The sequence below is a fragment of the Drosophila ananassae genome, chromosome 2L, assembly GCF_017639315.1.
Source record: "Drosophila ananassae strain 14024-0371.13 chromosome 2L, ASM1763931v2, whole genome shotgun sequence".
NCBI classification, from domain to species: Eukaryota; Metazoa; Arthropoda; class Insecta; order Diptera; family Drosophilidae; genus Drosophila; species Drosophila ananassae.
Window position 1 is genome coordinate 11,073,723 of NC_057927.1, and position 18,064 is coordinate 11,091,786.

Sequence of the window (18,064 nt, forward strand, 5' to 3'; positions counted from 1 at the left end):
AGTATTAAAAATTAAATATCTTTTAAATAAAAGCTTGGCCAAGTCCGCAATGGAATTTAAATACATATTTGAACTCCCATGGCTACAATGTACACATTTTTAAAACTCATCATAAGATTCTCAAGCAGATTCCTAAACTGCATCAAAATCTGAAAATATTTTATTTTTTTGATTTCTTCTCAATTTTCTGGGGGATCCCCATCAACATTTCTGAAAAATGCATGGAAGGACAATATGGCTCCCAGCGATGGCCATATCTTGGCCAATTTCTATCGGATTCTTGAGCGGAATACCTTAAACGATTTCCAGATCGATTCTCCACAAATCTGCATCAAAATCTGAAAATATTTTATTTTTTCGATATCTTCTCAATTGTCTGGGGGATCCCCTTCATCATTTGTGAAAAATGCATGGAAGGACAATATGGCTCCCAGCGATGGCCATATCTTGGCCAATTTCTATCGGATTCTTGAGCGGAATACCTTAAACGATTTCTAGATCGATTCTCCACAAATCTGCATCAAAATCTGAAAATATTTTATTTTTTCGATTTTTTCTCAATTTTCTGGGGGATCCCCTTCAACATTTCTGACAAAAAGCATGGAAGGACAAAATGGCTCCCAGCGATGGCCATATCGTGGCCAATTTCTATCGGATTCTTGAGCGGAATACCTTAAACGATTTCTAGATCGATTCTCCACAAATCTGCATCAAAATCTGAAAATATTTTATTTTTTCGATTTCTTCTCAATTTTCTGGGGGATCCCCTTCAACATTTCTGAAAAATGCATGGAAGGACAAAATGGCTCCCAGCGATGGCCATATCTTGGCCAATTTCTATCGGATTCTTGAGCGGAATACCTTAAACGATTTCTAAAGTGATTCTTCATCTATATGCATCAAAAACTGAAAACATTATACATTATGTAACAATATGTTAAAGATTTTCGCAAATTTTCTTCATTTAAAAAATTTGGCATGTATGGTCTCCAAGAGATGTCCTTATTCTATCCTTTGTCAAAATAAATATTCGTTAAATATAATTATGTAATAATATTTCTTTAATACTGGTATAGTAAATATAGAAACACAATGGTCAATATCGTATATACCATTATTATTGAAATAAATGAATGCCACTCTTTGAAAGTCTTTTATATATAGGACTTTGATTCAAAATCTTTAGATTGTGTGATAAATGAGGAATGAAAAATCTTGTTAAGTCATACCCCAGACATACCCAGATCTGATTTCTGAATTTAGTCGCCAAACACGTGCATGTGCTGCCGTTCCCAGCCCTCATGTGCTCTAGCCTGATACATTTTTAATGCAAACGAAATAAGAGACTGGCAGGTGGAGCTTCGGGCTGATGCTCCTCGTTAGCATAATTGATCAGCAGGACTGCACGTGCCACCGACTATGTGCGTCTATGGATTCTGGTCAGTAGGTCAGAGGGTGGGAGCAGCTGAATCAATTAACACGCATGATGACCCCAATGAGGCGAGTCCTACAGAATACCGGGAATGGGTTTGCAGGCTCAGGCTCGGGGATAATTTGATTACGCCATGAGTTGGCCACTTGACAGTCGGTTCAGCACTTCCTTTCATAGTCTCACTGGCATTCAGCGGTTTCTCGTTTCCACACTGCCAGTATCGTACCGGAAATTTCCTGCACTGGAAACAGTTTAGAACACCTTCTTTTAACTTATTGCAATGGAACTATTTTGGGAAGAAAGAATCCTGTTTATGACCCAAAAGCTTCACATATTTATGTCCTAAAACCTTACTCGCATAGAAATTAAGGCTCATTTTAAGATTTATTTTCTGTGTAATGTCCTCAATGCCACAGACACACACACTCTTACATAAAACTATTGGCCTCCAGCACGTTCCAAGCACACACAAATGCACACAACTTTGAAGCAACGTTGTGTACGTGAGAGCCTTACCAAAGTTGGCGGGAAATGCAGCTGCAGCAGCCAAACATGGCTACTTCAAGCCGGAGAAAGCGAATGGCGGATGTGGGTATGGGTTTAAGCAGTTTCGAGCCACAGGAGCGGGAAGTCGAACCACTCTGCAGCTAAGGGCTCTGGGAAACTTTCGAAAGACTTTTCTCAGTTGAAAGTTTTCCATCTCGAAGGATGGTAGTTTTCGACACTAGAAGTGTTTGTTTAGAAAACATACAGGAGAAACACTTAAAAGGCGGAGGCGGCTAAGCATCAGCTTTATAAACCCCAAGCAAAGCAGTTACTTTTTAAAAACCTCACTTATTTATTTACCATAAAGTGTTTTATTTAATATACTGTATACAATTGTTCAATTTACTTTGATTTTCATTTATTTAGTTACCACATTTATTACTTTTCTTATGACTACAATCAACAATTGTTGTGGAGAATGTCCTTATTTTGTGCGACAGCAATTAAAAACAGCACTCGATGGCGCACTTTCGGCTCCGAATATTACTTATTTTCGTTATTGTTGTTGCCCGGCAACCTTTCGCGGTCGTCTTGGCAATCAACTAGGGCGGACTGGCAGCAACAACAGCTGGCGGGAACTACGGCGAAATACCTGAAAGGGTCACCATAAATTAGCAGTCAGAACAGACAGTTCCTTCACCGAGCAACTTTCTGCAGTTTCTTTCCTCTGTGTACAAATGACGTAACCAAAATTAAAAACAAGAAAAGACGGTAAAAGTGGGGTTCCTCGACTATATGATACCCGGTACTCCTCTCTGAACTTCCTCTGACCTTTTCCACAATTCAAAAATTGTATAACCTATTTAAAAAGTGACTGAAGTGCCTGAACTTTTATCATTATCAAGATGAGTTTTAACCTTTAGAGTTATTTTGGTAGTTTGTTGCTAAAAAATATGTTTTTTAATGAACGTGGAGTCTACCTTAATAGGTCCTTAACTTCCTTTAAGGTTGTTGGCCATGGAATTCCTGCAACGGAACCTGATGCGGATGCGGAGTGCTCCTGCTAAGTTTCTTGACTTTGGCGAGCAATTTACGTATTTTCGAGCTGTTATTTCCCGGCAAAAAGTTTGCCAACTAATTAAAACTAATCTTATGCAATTTCTTGCTAACTATGCGAATAAATCTCGCCATGGGCGAGGTCGGGAATGTACCATATATATGCTGGCAGGACATCTGCTTTTGTAGTTTCAAGGCGCAACCAGACCCTAAATTGAATAAGAACAAAAAAGGATTTGCTTCACACGTTCTACCCAGCTAGTACAATTATTTTGTGACTTTGAATTCCATTTTAATTAAAATCTCTTTAATAATGATAGAAGCCTCGGAATAATTCATGGCATTTAAGAGCGAAAGCAATTATATTATAAATATGGAACAAAGTACCACTTAAGTGTCTTTACTTCTGGCCTTGTCATTAATTCATTCCTGTTCGTATATACGTATAATTTAGCAACGGACATTACCAGTTGCCTGTTTCTCTGGCAGAGTATATGTATACATGAAGCTCAAATGACACAGAAAGCCAAACACACGCACACCAAATTCATGGGTTGTTCCATGTGTGTGGGCGTGTGTGGCAGGAGCTGTGGCACAGCCCCTGGAAAAAATAGATAAAAGCAGTTAATTTTGTAAAATGCCAACATGCAACAAATACTGGTTGCCTCCCCACATCAGATGCCACCTCCACCGCAGCTCCTATCAGTATTATATTTGATGCAGGGTCCCATAAACAGTGGCGGGATGTGGAAAGGGTCAGGATTAAATTTATTTAAGTGATTGCATTACATTCCCATCCTCTAATTGCTGATTCCAATATGGGTGATGGGAGCAGTCCTACATAATATCCGGGATTAGTTGGGGCCATTACCATCGCATTGGCCCAGTTTTTGGACCGTGATGTGGACCAGTGCCGAAAGCGACCCATCTGGCGTATGCGCAATTTCCTACTCTGGAGAGAAAGTAAGTGCATTCAAGAGCACACACTGGCGAAAGGACGACGCTCTTGGCTCCTGGTAATTTATAACTTTCGGGGCGCCTGCTAGATTACACTTTTCCCGGCGATTTGTACGTCTCCGTCTGGGTGGCCCAAAACCTCAAGGCCAGAGCCGTAAAGTTTGCCAAACTTTGCTTAACAGGACCATTTTTATGAGCGGGAAATGCATAAACTAAATTCATATTGCCTGCTCGGCCGGAAGTCGCACTTTGTCAGCCAGGAACCTGGATCCTGGAGCTCGTAGGCTTAGAGGACCTCAGAGCCGGGCTCATTAGAGGAGCTTCCCCAGCAAGTTCAAGGCAACCCGTGCAGGTCAAGGCACGCCACTACTTCGAGAACAAACTTTTATCCTTTGGAAAACTTCTCCGGGGCATAGTTATGTCAATGAGGGGCGAGGGGACAGGAAAAACAGCCAGTGCCAGTGGCAGTGCCAGTGCCAGGACCAGTACCAGTACCAGCACCACTGTCAGAGCGATGATGTCAAAGGCTTCTGCTATTCGGGTCAATCTAAAAAATTTATGGGGTAATCGTCAAGACATGCCAAGACTGCCTGGCAACGGCATCCTCATGCCATCCTGCCACTCACACATACAAGTTTAGAAGGGGGTGTTGCGGGTATAGTCGTGTTCCGCCTCCGAGAGATAGCGTCGAAATTTTTCCGGCACCTACTCCGTACTTTATCTAAAGAGGCTTAAAATATTGGAATATGCGACAAGCTTCTCTATAGGGCGGAGCTGTTCTATAGTTTAGCTTTGGAAAAATAAAAACAGGCATTTCGCCCAAGGTCCTGCCCTATGGGCGTGTCAGCGTACCACTTCATATTTCATGGGATTAAGGTCCTAAGTCAACTGCGAAATTGCTAGCCACCATCGATTTTCTGGCCCAAGTAGGGGGAGAAGGAGTTTCTGCTGTATCATTTGCTGGCTGGCTAATGGAAATATTTACCCACATTTGATTTTTTAATGTTGAGAGGTTTGTCCTTCGGAATAAACTTGCCTTGTAAGCAAAGCTATTGGTCATAAATGTGTCATTACTCTGACGTACTTTAAGATAATGAAACTCTTTAAGACTCTTAAGAAACTCTATTTTATGAAAAAATTATAATAGTTTTATCCCAACAAATTTGTACTCCTAGTCATAGTTTATGGAAAATTCAACTATTAGTATATTATGCCAACATATATGTTCTGAATTTGGTTAAATATAATTTTCTGATTGTTTTTGAGAAAATATTGGTAAACATTTAGAGTAACAAAAGTGTGGCTTTGTTCAAGTCAGCTTGTAGAAATTAATTTCAATTTGAGCCTCTGAGAATATGAAACTGTGGAGAACGTGTCCGAAATAAATCCAATTAAATAGCAAGCCGCATTGAAAGATAAATAAGAACATTAATATTAATATTTTTCCAGGCATGCTCCAAGAGATGAATTCCATTAAAGGTCGATAAGTGATTTATGTTTTCAAATTCTATTTCCAATTAAAGTTTTTGTAAAATGTATTGTCGGAAAAATTAATAATTTCTTTCCAACGGGCTTACGATTTTAAGCACGCTGCAATTTAGCTGTTTGTTGTTTTAAGGGGCATGCGCACTTGTAATTTTAAAAAAATCGAATTTTTTTTTTTTACATTTTCTTAAAGTATATACATTTAGAAATGTGTCCACAAAATTTTGAAATGATCCGGTGAAAATACACTGAGCTACACATGTTGAAAGGGAGGGGCCTCCGGTAAGTGTAATGGTGAGTTGAAACTTTAAACACGTTTTTCTCAAAACTACGTTTTTGAAGTCGGTGACCACTCTTACTCGAAAACTAGTGACCCGATTGTCTTGAAATTTAGCATGCTCTTTTATTACATAATAATCTAGTACTTAATCGAAGGATTTTTTTTTTTATGCAAAACTTTTTTTTTTACAGCTGAAAAACTACCGATTTTTTTGACGAAAAACTATTTTTCAACTTTGAAAGGTCGCCATTTTGTCAAATATTTTTTTTTTTTAATATCCTTCGATTAAGTACTAGATTTACTTTTAATAAATGTAAATCCGTTTCATTTTTTGATTTCAGACTATCCAGTTTTTCACAGTGTTGGTCACCGCAACTCGCCTTTTTCGGATGGACCTCACTTCGACGGGGCATAACTTTGAAACCCCTAAATATTTTCTACTTTTTTTTTTTCAAATTTAAGTTAAAATAATGTACTTTCACATAATAAAACGATATTTCAAAAAAATTCAATAGTTTACGAGAAAAAAATTCGGAAAAAATGCCAATTTTTTGGCCCTTCAAGTGCGCATGCCCCTTAAAGATTTTAATATTTTTCAATGCTCTCTGGCGAAATTTATCCCCAAAGCCTTGCATGTCCTCTGGCCATAAACCAAACTAAATCGCAATTGAAAGTTTTTCCTTTTTCTGCCTGCCGCCAAGACAGCAATTAAACGGCTCCATGGTCCGAATAAATTTACTTAATCCTCGACTTGTTGAGGCCCCTGGTCATAACTTCGAGTCTGACATCCCGACCCGGCATTTTTGTGCACTTGAATGCATTGCGAAAATGGCAAAATTGTGCACCTCAAGGAGGGTCAGGATGTGGGGTCGCCGGCGAGAGTGGTCTGATGCGTATGTCATTTCGCTATTTTTGTTTTCGTTTTCAGTATTGCGCCAATCAAGTGGAAACATCAGCCAAATGTTTGCATGTTCCGAGGGGCTATATATATCTACTATATGTATATATTTCCTTTGCTATGGGTGTAGTGTGTGTGTGTGCGTGAGGACTGCATTGACGTCAAGCTTTAATTATTTAATAGTCAAGAGTTGCGGTTTTCCGGCTAAAACAAATCGATGGCTCTATAAAAAAGAGAACTGATTCAGTTCCCTCGAGGATATTGGTAATTTTTTGGTGTTTTCAACAAAAAGCAAATAAATGTAGATTTTAAGAGAGGAAATTAAAGAATCATAAACATATGTTTAACTTAATTTCTTGGATAACTTTATTTTTATAGTATGAACTATACTTTTAGATTAGATATGATAGTTAATTCTTTAATTCAACCTATAGGATTGTTGTGAAATTTAAGATACCCCCTCGGAAAAGTTCCTTTGATTGAGTGTAGGAGTATTTGCTTGTTACAAGTATGTGTGAGACTTCCAGTGTTTGCATTTACGAGCCAAAAGTCAATTCATGCCATTTATCAAGTCCAAAGGGCTCTTGGGCAGCCAATATTGCCAGGCAGGCCAGGACCTGTTTGTGCTCATTTTTCAAGCCGGGCGGAAAGCTAAAAGTTGCCTCGTCCTTGCTTATATACATATACTTGAGAGGGTTCAATTACATACAAAATATATTGAATTTCAGGCACTTGTTTTTGCCAATTTCCAAATGCGAATTCCAATTGAGCGTTACCAAAAAGTTTGTTTTCAAGCAAAACAGAGAAGGTCTTGTCCAAAAATAACACAAAAGAACAAACGGGAGCAAGACTTCAGCAAAGGAACATTTTTTATTTTATTCCATGTTAACTTTAATGTAATAAAATGGTTTTGGATTTGATGTTTGGCTTATTAGCCCTGCAGATATAAAGGTCAATTGAAGAAGTAACCTAATACAGAAATAGTTAGTATATAGTTATTATTATATATTTTAATTTTCTTATCTAAGGTATGTCTTTTGTTGATTATGTATAGGCGGGTATTAGTTTTTCTCCCTTGAGACTAACCAGTCTCCATTTTCATATCAATCTTCTAACTTAGATGTTCTAATAAGATAGGATGTTAAGAAAATAAAACAATTAAAAAACTGGACTCAGTTCCCAAGATCTTCCTATAAGGCTTCCTATATATGTTCTATATACATTCTATCCAGAAATAAATATTATTATTTTGTTATTCCGTAGATTCTACCCCACTTGCTGTCTTAGCCTGTCGTTTTCGTTAAGTAGACGCACTCCCACACTACCGAACGCCATAATTTGATATGGAAAATGTCTTTATACACATATTTGGTGGCTTCCTGCCTTGAATTTCGGCCTCCTCCCGGAATTATTAATGCCACTTTGCTCACTTTGCATAATGAAAAGCTCAACATTGTTGTTCTTATTATTATCATCAGCGAGTGCTTTCAAATTAAGGCTGGAAATGTCGCCCGTCTTGCCAAATTTGTAATACGTACAAATTCTAGGGACGTGTAGCGAAATGCCTTTAAAATCGGATAAAAAGGAAGCGCGGACTTAAATAATTTTTTTTCCTTGGCCATGACCTAAGCCGATAGTCTCCCATCCCGGCCTGGGCAACCGCCGAGCCAGGAGCCGCTGAGCCCCCGCTGACGGCTATTACAGGCCATGTTTGAGGTTCTTTGTTGTCGTAACTGTTACTGCTTTCATGTCACACAACAGGGCTGTGCAATAAATCAAAAGTTGCCAACATGAAATGGTTATTTATGATTATGCATAAATGCCGTCTATAGCTAGAATCATATCCTACATTTGGGCATGTTTAAACAGACTGATTTGTGGCTAATTTATTTATAGCGCGTTCAACTAACCAAGCAGCCGCATAAAGCCCGGCGACACCTCTCCAAACACAGTCAGCTAACGACAGTGAACAATAAATAGGTGCGGCAGGGGAAAGAAACTATAACTATAAACTATATTATGACGTGGCTGACAAACAAACCGCTCTCGACCAAGTGAAATGGAGCACAAGGCCAACAAGTCAAACAATGGCTGACAAAGGAGGCCGAGACCGTCAACAAATGCTGCCAGCTCTGGGTTCTGGCCCACAATGCATGTCGCCACATGCACACTCTTGAAGCTCTTTCTTGGATCTCCTCTGATGCTTTCATTGGGTATCTATATAAGGATTCGCTGGGGAACCCCCTCAGAAGTTTCCATCTTGTAAGCCACATACACAATGCACTAAAGTTTTGCTGGCGCACACAAAAGAAGTTTGAAAATAAAGGAACATGTTCTATACCCGGTATTCTTCGAGGAAGGGGTATGTTGTATTTTTATATATAAGGAGATAGATATATTTATGATCCTTTTAATAACATATATGTAGATACTCGTCATCTGGTAAAGATCTATCTTAAGGTAGACTGAGGTGGAAGAAAATTAAAAACATACGGAACTTTCGGATCTAAATTAAACAATTAAAATTTATACGAAAACGGAAAATGATCCTTGAAATGAAAAGGTATATATACAATTTCTTGTGCTGGGTATAAAAATACACTAGTTTTATTTGAGTTCTCTTTTTTATATGGTGTATATTACCACCCTTCTGCCCCAAAGTGTAAGTAACCACACACACACACACATCCTGCCAGAAACACACACACGGCGACAGCGACCCCCCTGACATGTTGGTCATGTCAACCGCTTCGATTTTCCTTCTTTCCGTAGAAAAGTTTCTGTCCGTGGAGAGAATGGGGAGCATAGGTGGTGGAGAAGCAGGAGGCAGGTGGCGATGTGACATTCTGGCCAGATTGACATTTCTTGTTCCCCCAATAGATCGATGTGTTGGAGTGAGTGAATTGCATTGTAGTCATTGTCGTTGCACCTGCAGGGAATTCCCCGCTTCTGTCGTTCACGGTTCAGTGTTCGATGTGGAAATGTTCAGTTTCCCGATTGGAGTTGTCCGTGTGTGTCGGTGGTTTCTCTGACACGGCAAAGCTGCCGGTAAACGGATTCGGATATTTATTGGTTACATCTCGTCTTACTACCATGAAATGGTTGTATTGCCCATCGAAATGGCTACATTTATATGGTCAAGCTTTGATTTTTTCCTAACCAGTTCCTTATTGTTTTTTTTCTATTGAAAATTTTTATTATAGAGTTATTTAAATATCCTTTATCCATTATGGAAGTTAAACCTTCTAAGAAATCGCTGCCTGCCCAAAAATGTAGGCAACGATTTTTAGTTTCTTTGGGATATGTTAATATTGTAAGGTATACCAAGTCTAATAGTAAACTAAGGACAGTAAAATTAAAACAAAATCAAAGCTTAATTGCTCCAGGAAAAAAAGGATTAAGAACTCGTCCGTTTGGAAGCGTAATTCGCATGCATGCATCTGACGCACTTGCTTAGTTGATTGCGGTCCTTGTGCCCGCCGGTGCGACATGTGAGGACAGTAAGGACATTACGTAGACCCGTATCTCCTGGTCACACGCACACTGGTCGAGCAGGTCCGTGGGACAGGCGACATGGCACAATAACGGGCGAATTATATTTTCATATCACACGGCGTATGAGCAATCCGTGGCCCAAGGACCAGAGGAGTCGGTCGTACCCCGACAGCATGACATGGAAATGCCATCGTCAACGCAGTCTGTCGTTTTGTCCACAGTGCGGACTCCACACCCACTAGTCTATGAAAGTCTCATTTATTTATAGAGTTCACCAGAGCCGAACACTAATGTGGATTTTATTTCTTGCAGAGTGTATAGAAGGGGAAACTGGCAACCCTAAATCGATGTTTGGGTTTAAGGAAATTGCTTAAATAGATTAAGGTTTAGTGAAATATGTTTGCTATTAATTTAATAAAAAAGCAAGTCATCAAAATAAAATGCCAACTGGAAATGTCATATTACGGTTCATAAATAGGGAAAATTTTTTATATATTTGCGGATACATTGAGTAAAAAATACAAAATAAAGTTATTTAATTTTGTACTTAAACAAAGCATGTTGAAAAACTACGTAGAACGCACACGCACTTAAAAGTAGCATTTCAAAATTAAGCTCAAGTGTCGAAGATTGTTCTCTGAATGGGAACCATGAATTGGGTACAAAGGGAAGTGTAAGGATGTAGGAAGGTTGGATGAGTTTTAAGCAGTTTGGAAAGCGGACAGACAATGCAAACACTTATCTATAAAAATGTGTGTAGTATTTAGAACTAATTGGGCTCCTTTATAAGGGAGAGACAGGAGCAGGACACTTACGTAAAACGGCTCAAGTACCTGCACTGGATGTACAGCTGCACCTGCAGCTATTTGGACAGTCGATGATTCAGCGGTTCAGGATTGTGATTGGCATGCATTCGGGCTGGCAGACACCAATGCAAACAGGAGCACAACAACAAGCACAGACACAGACACATACGCAGGCAGGAATAGAGGCGTACAAATACAGGACATGGTGAACGCAAACTCAAACTCAAACTCAAAGGCAAACAAACAAACGGCGACTCGCGTAGACAAAAATGACGTAAACCCAAAAGTATGCTACAAAATTCTTTCGCTTTTGCTTTCGCTGGTTCGTCCCTCTCTTACGAACCGCAGGATGGGGTTTGATTTTGATTCTTAGGATGCCTATTCATCGGGATTCCCTGTCTTTTATCGGTACAGCTTTATGCATTATTTTTGATTATTATCGGTGTCATTGCTTTTTCGGCCAACTGTAAGGAAACATCAAAGAAACACATTTTAATTGGCCTCAAAAGGCAAACGGCGGGTGTTCTAAAGTTGTAGGCGTGGCAGTCAGACTCGGCGACGACATCAAGGCCATTAACCAAACACAAAGGCCACCAAGTCAACTAGCAACTAACAACAAAGGCAGAACGCGCGCGATGAAAGGACACTCTCCTCGAGGAGTATCGGGACGCGCTTCTTACGATTACACCGGATTACACAACACTGGCCCGATTGTACCGAAACTCTGCCATCTGACTCTAGGCTAAGAAGCACACTAACACTGCCTAGCAATTGACTACAACTTTAAGCCAGTTGTTGTTGGTAGAACTTTATGTGGGCCTTGGTAACCCCTATCCGGATTCGCGACTGTGGCGCTCGAAAGCCGAGGACGGACTGACGGGACTCTGCCAAAGGACTCCATGCTTATGCCATCGTCGTCGCCATTCGGCTTTTCGAGTGAGTTCTTCGCGCCTCGGTCGTTGAGTGAAATTGGCCAAAATCATGGCTCTGTTGCTTTGGCTTCCTGTCGTGGCAGCTTGCATTTTAATTTTGTGCTTACTGGCTTTCGGTGTGTTTTCTTTGTCGGCTTTGGTTTTTTGGATTTTCATCTTTTTTTCTGGCTGTGCGTTGAGATGCGTTTCCGGTTTCCGGTTGACATTACCCTTCTGAATGGGGGCAAGGTGGGATCAGTGGGACGACGCTATTGACTCTCAGGTCCAGCCATGATTTATTTACGAAGGCTATTATTAAATGTTGGACAATTGGCTAAGAATCATTAAATTTGCATGCCAATTTAACGCCTTGTTCGAATCCCCAGGAGGACCTGTTTCGTTTGCGAGTGGGACGGCGTAAGCGGCCATCAGAATGCCACAGGCGTCTGTCCTGGCAAGGGACTGAGTGAGTCTGTCCCTCGCACTTTCGCAGAGTGAAGGAGAGCAGATGGCCCACTGAGGCCCTGAGCAACCTGTTGGCTGTGCGTATAAATTTCACCTGCTGTGCGGATATGTATATGGGCAGGCGGGTTCCTGTGTTAGTTCGACTGGCAGAGGTTCTTTTGCTGCCGTTCGACAATCGTTTTTGCTCGCAGGACGCCAACGGGTCGTATGCGCAATTATTTTCGTAATGGCTTCACTTAAATCTTAACCCCATCAGGGTTCTGTTAACTTTTCTCTGGCTCCGAGAGAAATAAATTGTAGCAATTTTTATTCTTTAAATAAATAAAACATTTAGAGAAAGTATGTGAAATATAAAGTTAATATGTATACTATGTACATTTAATAATATCATATTATATATACATATAGAGAGATTTTTTTGCTTTTTATTACCATGTCTTAGTTAAAAACTTTGCAATATTAATAGTTAGATAATTCAATAGTCTGAAATATTAATAATAGTTAGTCAGTAGTTAGCCAATTTCGAATAAAATATTAATTTTCAAAAAATCCTTCCACGCAAGAGTTTATTTTAAGTCAAAATAGTTTTATTTTAGTTTTTCGTTTTAATTAATCTGCTCAGTTTCAAGGCTTACCGAACATACCATGACCTATTAAACTAGGAACCTTAACATAGTTCAGGGCTACCCAAGCTCCACACCCTGGTTGTCAGACAGAGACTAGCTCGTATCGAACAAACAAACTGAATACAAATTCCGACCCTGTTTACTTCGTATAGTTTAAAAGTTTTTTTTAGCCATGTCCGTAAGAAAGCAGCATCAGTATGGTTCGGTTGTTAATCCCACCATTGTGGCCCGAGCCAATCGGCCGCCGTACAACAGGATGTTGCATTCTGCCCACCTCGAATCCTTTACACGCCGCGCCAACGCAAAGCCAAAAGTCCACGATAAGACCACGGAGGTGAAGGCACAGCTTTTGCAGAAAGAGCGCTCCTCTAGTACCGGCATGAGCGGATTCTCCCAGTTGGCCGACCGACCCGGCCTTGAAGGAAGGGCCTACTGGAACGAAGCCATCGAGGAGGTAGAGTTCGCGGCCTCCTGTCGTTTCAGGCCCCGCATTCCTGTCATAGACTACTCCCTGGTGCTGCCACCTCGGCTGCGGGAACGGGTGAAGCGCATCCAGAACTACGACTACTCCAAGTCGGACGACGACATCTACATACGGGACGAGATGCAGGAGGTGCGGCCCGAGGACTACATGAGTGCCAGTAGCGCCGACAGCGAGGAGGAAGAGGACGTCATGGTAGGTACTCCAAACTATTGGTTTGAAGCATATAAAGAATCTAAAGGTTATTTTTTAGCTGGATATTGGCCGCAAGAAGGTTGAGGAGCACTTCAACGAGAGCGAGCACTCGGACATTGTGCGGATGGAGCACGAGTTCGAAAAGTTCGACCTTAAACTGGACGAGCCCGTGGGGCATACCCACCGTACCGTCGACAAAACCTCCTGGTACTCCAAGTTCCTCTGCGCCCCGAGGGATAAGCGCGTCTGCTGGCAGACTAGAGTGGAGCATCCTGGACAGAACTACTCGATGGTCACGCTGGATGAGCAGGCTGAGAATCTTATGGATGCTGTTAGTATAAACAACTTTTATCGCTCTAGTATTAAAATGTTTCCCAGTCGGCAGAACGCTTCGTGGAATGGCTTAATTCCTTTGGAACTGTGGAGAGTAACTTGACCCCGGAGAAAGTTAAAAATCTGTTCTCCATCAAGGGCGATCGTACTCTTCTGGCCTCGGTGAAGACAGATCCGAAAGAGGTGAACGCCATCGCCCAGACAGTGGCTGATAAATGGAATAAACCACACGTGAGTCCAACCATTCTTAAGATTACTGTTTTTATAAAATAGTTTCTAATTAACTTATTCCTCCGAAAGATGGCCATTGAGCTGAAGTACGAAAAGCACATCAACGATCATGCCGCCCGCGTAAATCAAAAGCCCATTATTAGTGTCTTTGGGCGCACGGTGCCCCTGAAGGATCGACCCTGGCAGAAGCGTTCGGGCGACACGGCCATCAAGACCGTTTATCCCGAGGAGCTTCTCACCCGCGAGAAGATCTTCAAAGGCATAACCCACTTGCGCAGCACCACGGCCCTCATCGACTTCTACCTGGCCAATCCGGGCCTGGAACGTCCGCAGTATCTGCTGCAAAGTGGCGACTTCGAAGAGTCCAGTGCCAGCGAATCGGTAGCCGAAGTTCCGCTCTACGAGCTCCTCGGGTTGCGTTATTAGTAATTATATTTCTTGATTATTGTGACTCATTAAATTAACAGTTGTCGAAATTATTGAGCATTTATATTTAATAGATTTTAATGTCACTAAGGTGTGACAAAAACATTTTTTTATTAAAATGGATGACCGTTTATGTAGGTGACCAAGAGCACCTGTTTTATGTGCAAGTAGGCTAAAAAAACATTAACAATAAAGCTCAAAAACAAGTATCATTTTATATTTAAAAGAAATATGTGTTCAGCCAAGTTAAATAAAGTTAAATAATAATTTAACAAATAAAAAATAAAACCGCATTTGATCAACAAAATGGCTGCTCCTACAGCGTCAGGGTGGTCTGAATCCAGGGAAGGTAGGTGCCAACGTTCACATAGACTCCCGGCACCCCGGCCGTGGCACAGCCGATGCCCCAGGCCACCAGACCCACCACATACCAGATCCCATTACTGGTGCAGACCAGCGGAGAGCCGCCGTCGCCCGTGCAGGCGTCCTTACCGGCTTCGCCGCCCGCGCAGATGAAGCTGGTGGGGCTGAGGACGAAGGAAGAGCCAAGGCGCGTGGCCTGGAGAGCGGCCTGGCAGTTGGCATTGGGGATGAGCGGGACGTCCACCTGCCGCATGATGGCCTGGTAGGCTCCGGTGGGTCCGAAGTCGTTCTTCCCCCAGCCGGCCACCCAACAGCGCTGGCCGACGAAACTGGTGGTGGGCAAGCAGACGGTGCCCACCGTGGATTTGCTGGTTAGGGAAACGGGCGTGCTCAGCTTCAGGATCGCCACATCGTTCTGCAGGTTGTTGGGATTGAACGACGGGTTCACGTACACGTTCGAGACGTAGACGTCCTGGGCGGGAATCGGTTCACTGGTGCTGCTGGCATCCCACTCTCCTAGACGGACCTTGAAGGAAGTAAGCCTGGTCCACAATTAGGGGAGAGGAACAATGGAAGAGTCTCAAAAACTTACGCCAGATTGTAGACCTTGTGGGCGGCGGTGAGGACGTGCTGAGCAGTGATCAGTGCCCCTCCTCCTAGGTAAACATCCGCGGTGGTGAGAAGGGCAGCCTGCCAAGGATATGCCCCGTAACTGGCCTGTCCAGCTCCAGCAGAGGAGGCGCCGGGCGGGGGTGGGAAGCGGCGGCCGCACTGATAGCTTCCCGCCTGGCAGCAGGCCACCAGGCCATAGCTGCAGGTCAGCGTTGAAGCTGAGGAGGGAATGGTTGGCTGAAAATATAAAATCATGCTTAATATGGCCATTTAGCGGGGATATCTTTAAAGTTGTGCACTAATACTAAGCCCGCAAATGCTCCCCAAAACGTAAACTCACATAGGCCCCATTATTGACGATTCTGATATCCAGCTGGCCACTTCCATCGGTGGGCACGGTGGGAAGAGGATTTGCACAGGACCCGGGTGGCACGCACCGGCAGTAGCTGGAGGTTCCGGGGTTCACAATCGAGGGCACAGGTGGCCAGGTGCCCGGCGGAAGTTGGGGCGGCACCAAAGTGCCCACAATTAGTTGTCTGGTGAGAACTGTGGGGAAGAATAATTCCTGCAACTAATGTCTGGATTAGCGCTTTTGTTTAGCTCACTCGTATGGTTCGCCGTACTGGCCACATCACTCGGCTGGGGCTCCCGGCCGGAGTCGGGCTGGGCTGGCCCGAAGCTCCAGGCCTGACCACCGATTCCTCCTACACCGAGAGTCAGCCACTGCAGCCACTGTATCCAACCGAACTGAGTCATAGCCCTGCCAATGTCAACTAAACGAGCCACCAACGCTCCGCCGAGCTATATAGCAAAGGCTGCCCACAACCCGCTCAATAAATTGCCTGATGAATGGCCTCCTCAGCTCAGGGATTTTCCTGACTGCAATGAGCAAAAAAGGCATTCAAATAAAGCAAATTAGGGAAACCGCAGTACAAACACCAGAACCGAATCGGGGTTACTCTTACTAACTAAATCATATGAGTGAAGTATATGCATTTTTTTAAGGATTGAGAAGAATTTAACATTTGTTTTTAAAGGCTAGAAATTTACCTTCGATAAAATATTTGTCAAATACATACTCCCATAGATATAAATTAGATAAGGAAACTGATATCCCATAAAAAAGAGAATCCCATTTTATGACAAAACCAAATTGAAAATAAATTTTAGGTGAGCACCGAAGTACGTATTAAATTTAGGTGACTACTGCTAGTGACTAGAACTCTCCGGTTCGATAATTTCATTCAGCACCATGTTTCCATTGTCGACCCACTGATGTGCGCTGCTCCAAATTTAGAGCCATTAAATATTAGAATAATAACTTAATAGTTTAATTGTCGCCGATTTGAAGACGATGCATGTTTGACACTTTCCGCTTGGTGTGCCCCGCCGAGAATCCCATAAACCCGCCCCTGAACATGAGCGATGAAAACTTCTGACAACTTAGCGGTAGAATTTATTTAATGATTCACACCCCGCACCCAGTACACGCCGTACTCCATCTAGTGCTAAGGCCTCCAGAGCTGTTAAACCGGGCGCTCTGTTAAACCCCCAGATATGGAAAGCTCGTCGAACTGAAGCTTTCATATCGGCCGTCCCATCGAATTGCTTGGTTCCAATCAGTGTCGGACTGCAGAACGAAATGGGTCATCCGGAGCTGGATTTCAGGGCCATTCCCAGGCTGTATGGCAGCCAGAACTACTGGCAGTGGCGCGTCCTCTTGAAGTCCTACCTGGAGGCCAACGATCTGTGGAAGCACAACGAACCGAAGGAGGTAGTGAGTCAGCCGGTGGATGGTATTCCGATCTAATCGCAAGTGCCTTTTCAGAGTCCCCACACCAAGTTCATAATTTTGGCCACCGTCGAGGGCGATAAGATTGAGCCAGCCTACGACGACCAGACCTGTTCGTATATTTTCCAAAACCTGGAGACCCGTTTTGGGCCATTTAGGGGTTAAAGTTTAAAGTTTTTTATGAATTTGAATAAAATTATCCAAGTGATCGCTGGCCTGACTGTCTCACTTACTGCTTTGGTTATTTATTTTTTGGAGCCTCCTCCATCACCGCCCCGACCTCGTCCATTTCCGCCTCCACGACCACCACGTCCTGATCCTCCATCTTCGCCATCATTGGGATTTTTACTTTTGTTTGAATTCTTTTCCGAATCCTTGTCATTTTTTACACCTCCATCTCCACCACGCCCACCTCCTCTTCCACCACCTCCGCCTCCCCGACCACTACGTCCTGATCCCCCATCTTCGCCATCATTCGGATTATTTTTTTCTGAATTTTTTCCTTGTTGCTGGTCTTTTTCCGAATCTGCATTCTTTTTTCCGCCTCCATCTCCACCACGCCCACCTCCTCTTCCACCACCACCACCTCCGCCTCCGACACCTCCTCCACTTCCTCCCCTTCCTCCGCCTGATCCACCGCCTTTTCCACCTTCGCCTCCACTTCCACGACCTCCAGCGATCAGTCGATTTTGGCTCTGATCTGTCATGTTAAGAATTTCTATAACCAAATTTCC

The 18,064-nt window shown here is 42.7% G+C and overlaps 4 protein-coding genes across 4 annotated transcripts; 2 read left to right on the top strand and 2 right to left on the bottom strand.

Moving 5' to 3' along the window:
* Window positions 1-12,969: 12,969 nt before the first annotated feature.
* LOC6500967 lies at window positions 12,970-14,612 on the top strand. Its single transcript, XM_001954226.4, has 4 exons — window positions 12,970-13,573; window positions 13,632-13,904; window positions 13,952-14,137; window positions 14,207-14,612. Exons 1-4 carry the CDS (start codon window positions 13,070-13,072, stop codon window positions 14,561-14,563), a joined length of 1,320 nt encoding a protein of 439 aa, XP_001954262.1. The 5' UTR covers window positions 12,970-13,069; the 3' UTR covers window positions 14,564-14,612.
* Window positions 14,613-14,753: 141 nt separating this feature from the next.
* On the bottom strand, window positions 14,754-16,312 carry LOC6499630 (phenoloxidase-activating factor 2). The gene is made up of 4 exons (XM_001954227.4): window positions 16,144-16,312; window positions 15,879-16,084; window positions 15,519-15,775; window positions 14,754-15,468 (listed from the first exon to the last, which is right to left on the bottom strand). Exons 1-4 carry the CDS (start codon window positions 16,292-16,294, stop codon window positions 14,880-14,882), a joined length of 1,203 nt encoding a protein of 400 aa, XP_001954263.1. The 5' UTR covers window positions 16,295-16,312; the 3' UTR covers window positions 14,754-14,879.
* Window positions 16,313-17,023: 711 nt separating this feature from the next.
* Window positions 17,024-17,562, top strand: LOC6500968. Its single transcript, XM_001954228.4, has 2 exons — window positions 17,024-17,312; window positions 17,367-17,562. The coding sequence occupies exons 1-2, from the start codon at window positions 17,181-17,183 to the stop codon at window positions 17,493-17,495; spliced, it is 261 nt and encodes an 86-aa protein (XP_001954264.2). The 5' UTR covers window positions 17,024-17,180; the 3' UTR covers window positions 17,496-17,562.
* A 13-nt stretch (window positions 17,563-17,575) lies between these two features.
* On the bottom strand, window positions 17,576-18,037 carry LOC116654527 (H/ACA ribonucleoprotein complex subunit 1-like). Its single transcript, XM_032449730.1, has one exon. It carries the CDS (start codon window positions 18,035-18,037, stop codon window positions 17,576-17,578), a length of 462 nt encoding a protein of 153 aa, XP_032305621.1.
* Window positions 18,038-18,064: the final 27 nt, after the last annotated feature.

Excerpts from the sequence above, each read along its gene's own strand:
- LOC6499630 (XM_001954227.4), bottom strand. The coding sequence starts at position 16,294 with ATGACTCAGTTCGGTTGGATACAGTGGCTGCAGTGGCTGACTCTCGGT. Across the intron at positions 16,085-16,143 it reads CAGTACGGCGAACCATACGA|TTCTCACCAGACAACTAATT; the intron begins GTGAGCTAAACA and ends TCTTCCCCACAG. Across the intron at positions 15,469-15,518 it reads CACAAGGTCTACAATCTGGC|GCTTACTTCCTTCAAGGTCC; the intron begins GTAAGTTTTTGA and ends ATTGTGGACCAG.
- LOC116654527 (XM_032449730.1), bottom strand. The coding sequence starts at position 18,037 with ATGACAGATCAGAGCCAAAATCGACTGATCGCTGGAGGTCGTGGAAGT.
- LOC6500968 (XM_001954228.4), top strand. The coding sequence starts at position 17,181 with ATGGGTCATCCGGAGCTGGATTTCAGGGCCATTCCCAGGCTGTATGGC. Across the intron at positions 17,313-17,366 it reads AGCACAACGAACCGAAGGAG|AGTCCCCACACCAAGTTCAT; the intron begins GTAGTGAGTCAG and ends GTGCCTTTTCAG.
- LOC6500967 (XM_001954226.4), top strand. The coding sequence starts at position 13,070 with ATGTCCGTAAGAAAGCAGCATCAGTATGGTTCGGTTGTTAATCCCACC. Across the intron at positions 13,574-13,631 it reads AGGAGGAAGAGGACGTCATG|CTGGATATTGGCCGCAAGAA; the intron begins GTAGGTACTCCA and ends GTTATTTTTTAG. Across the intron at positions 14,138-14,206 it reads ATAAATGGAATAAACCACAC|ATGGCCATTGAGCTGAAGTA; the intron begins GTGAGTCCAACC and ends TTCCTCCGAAAG.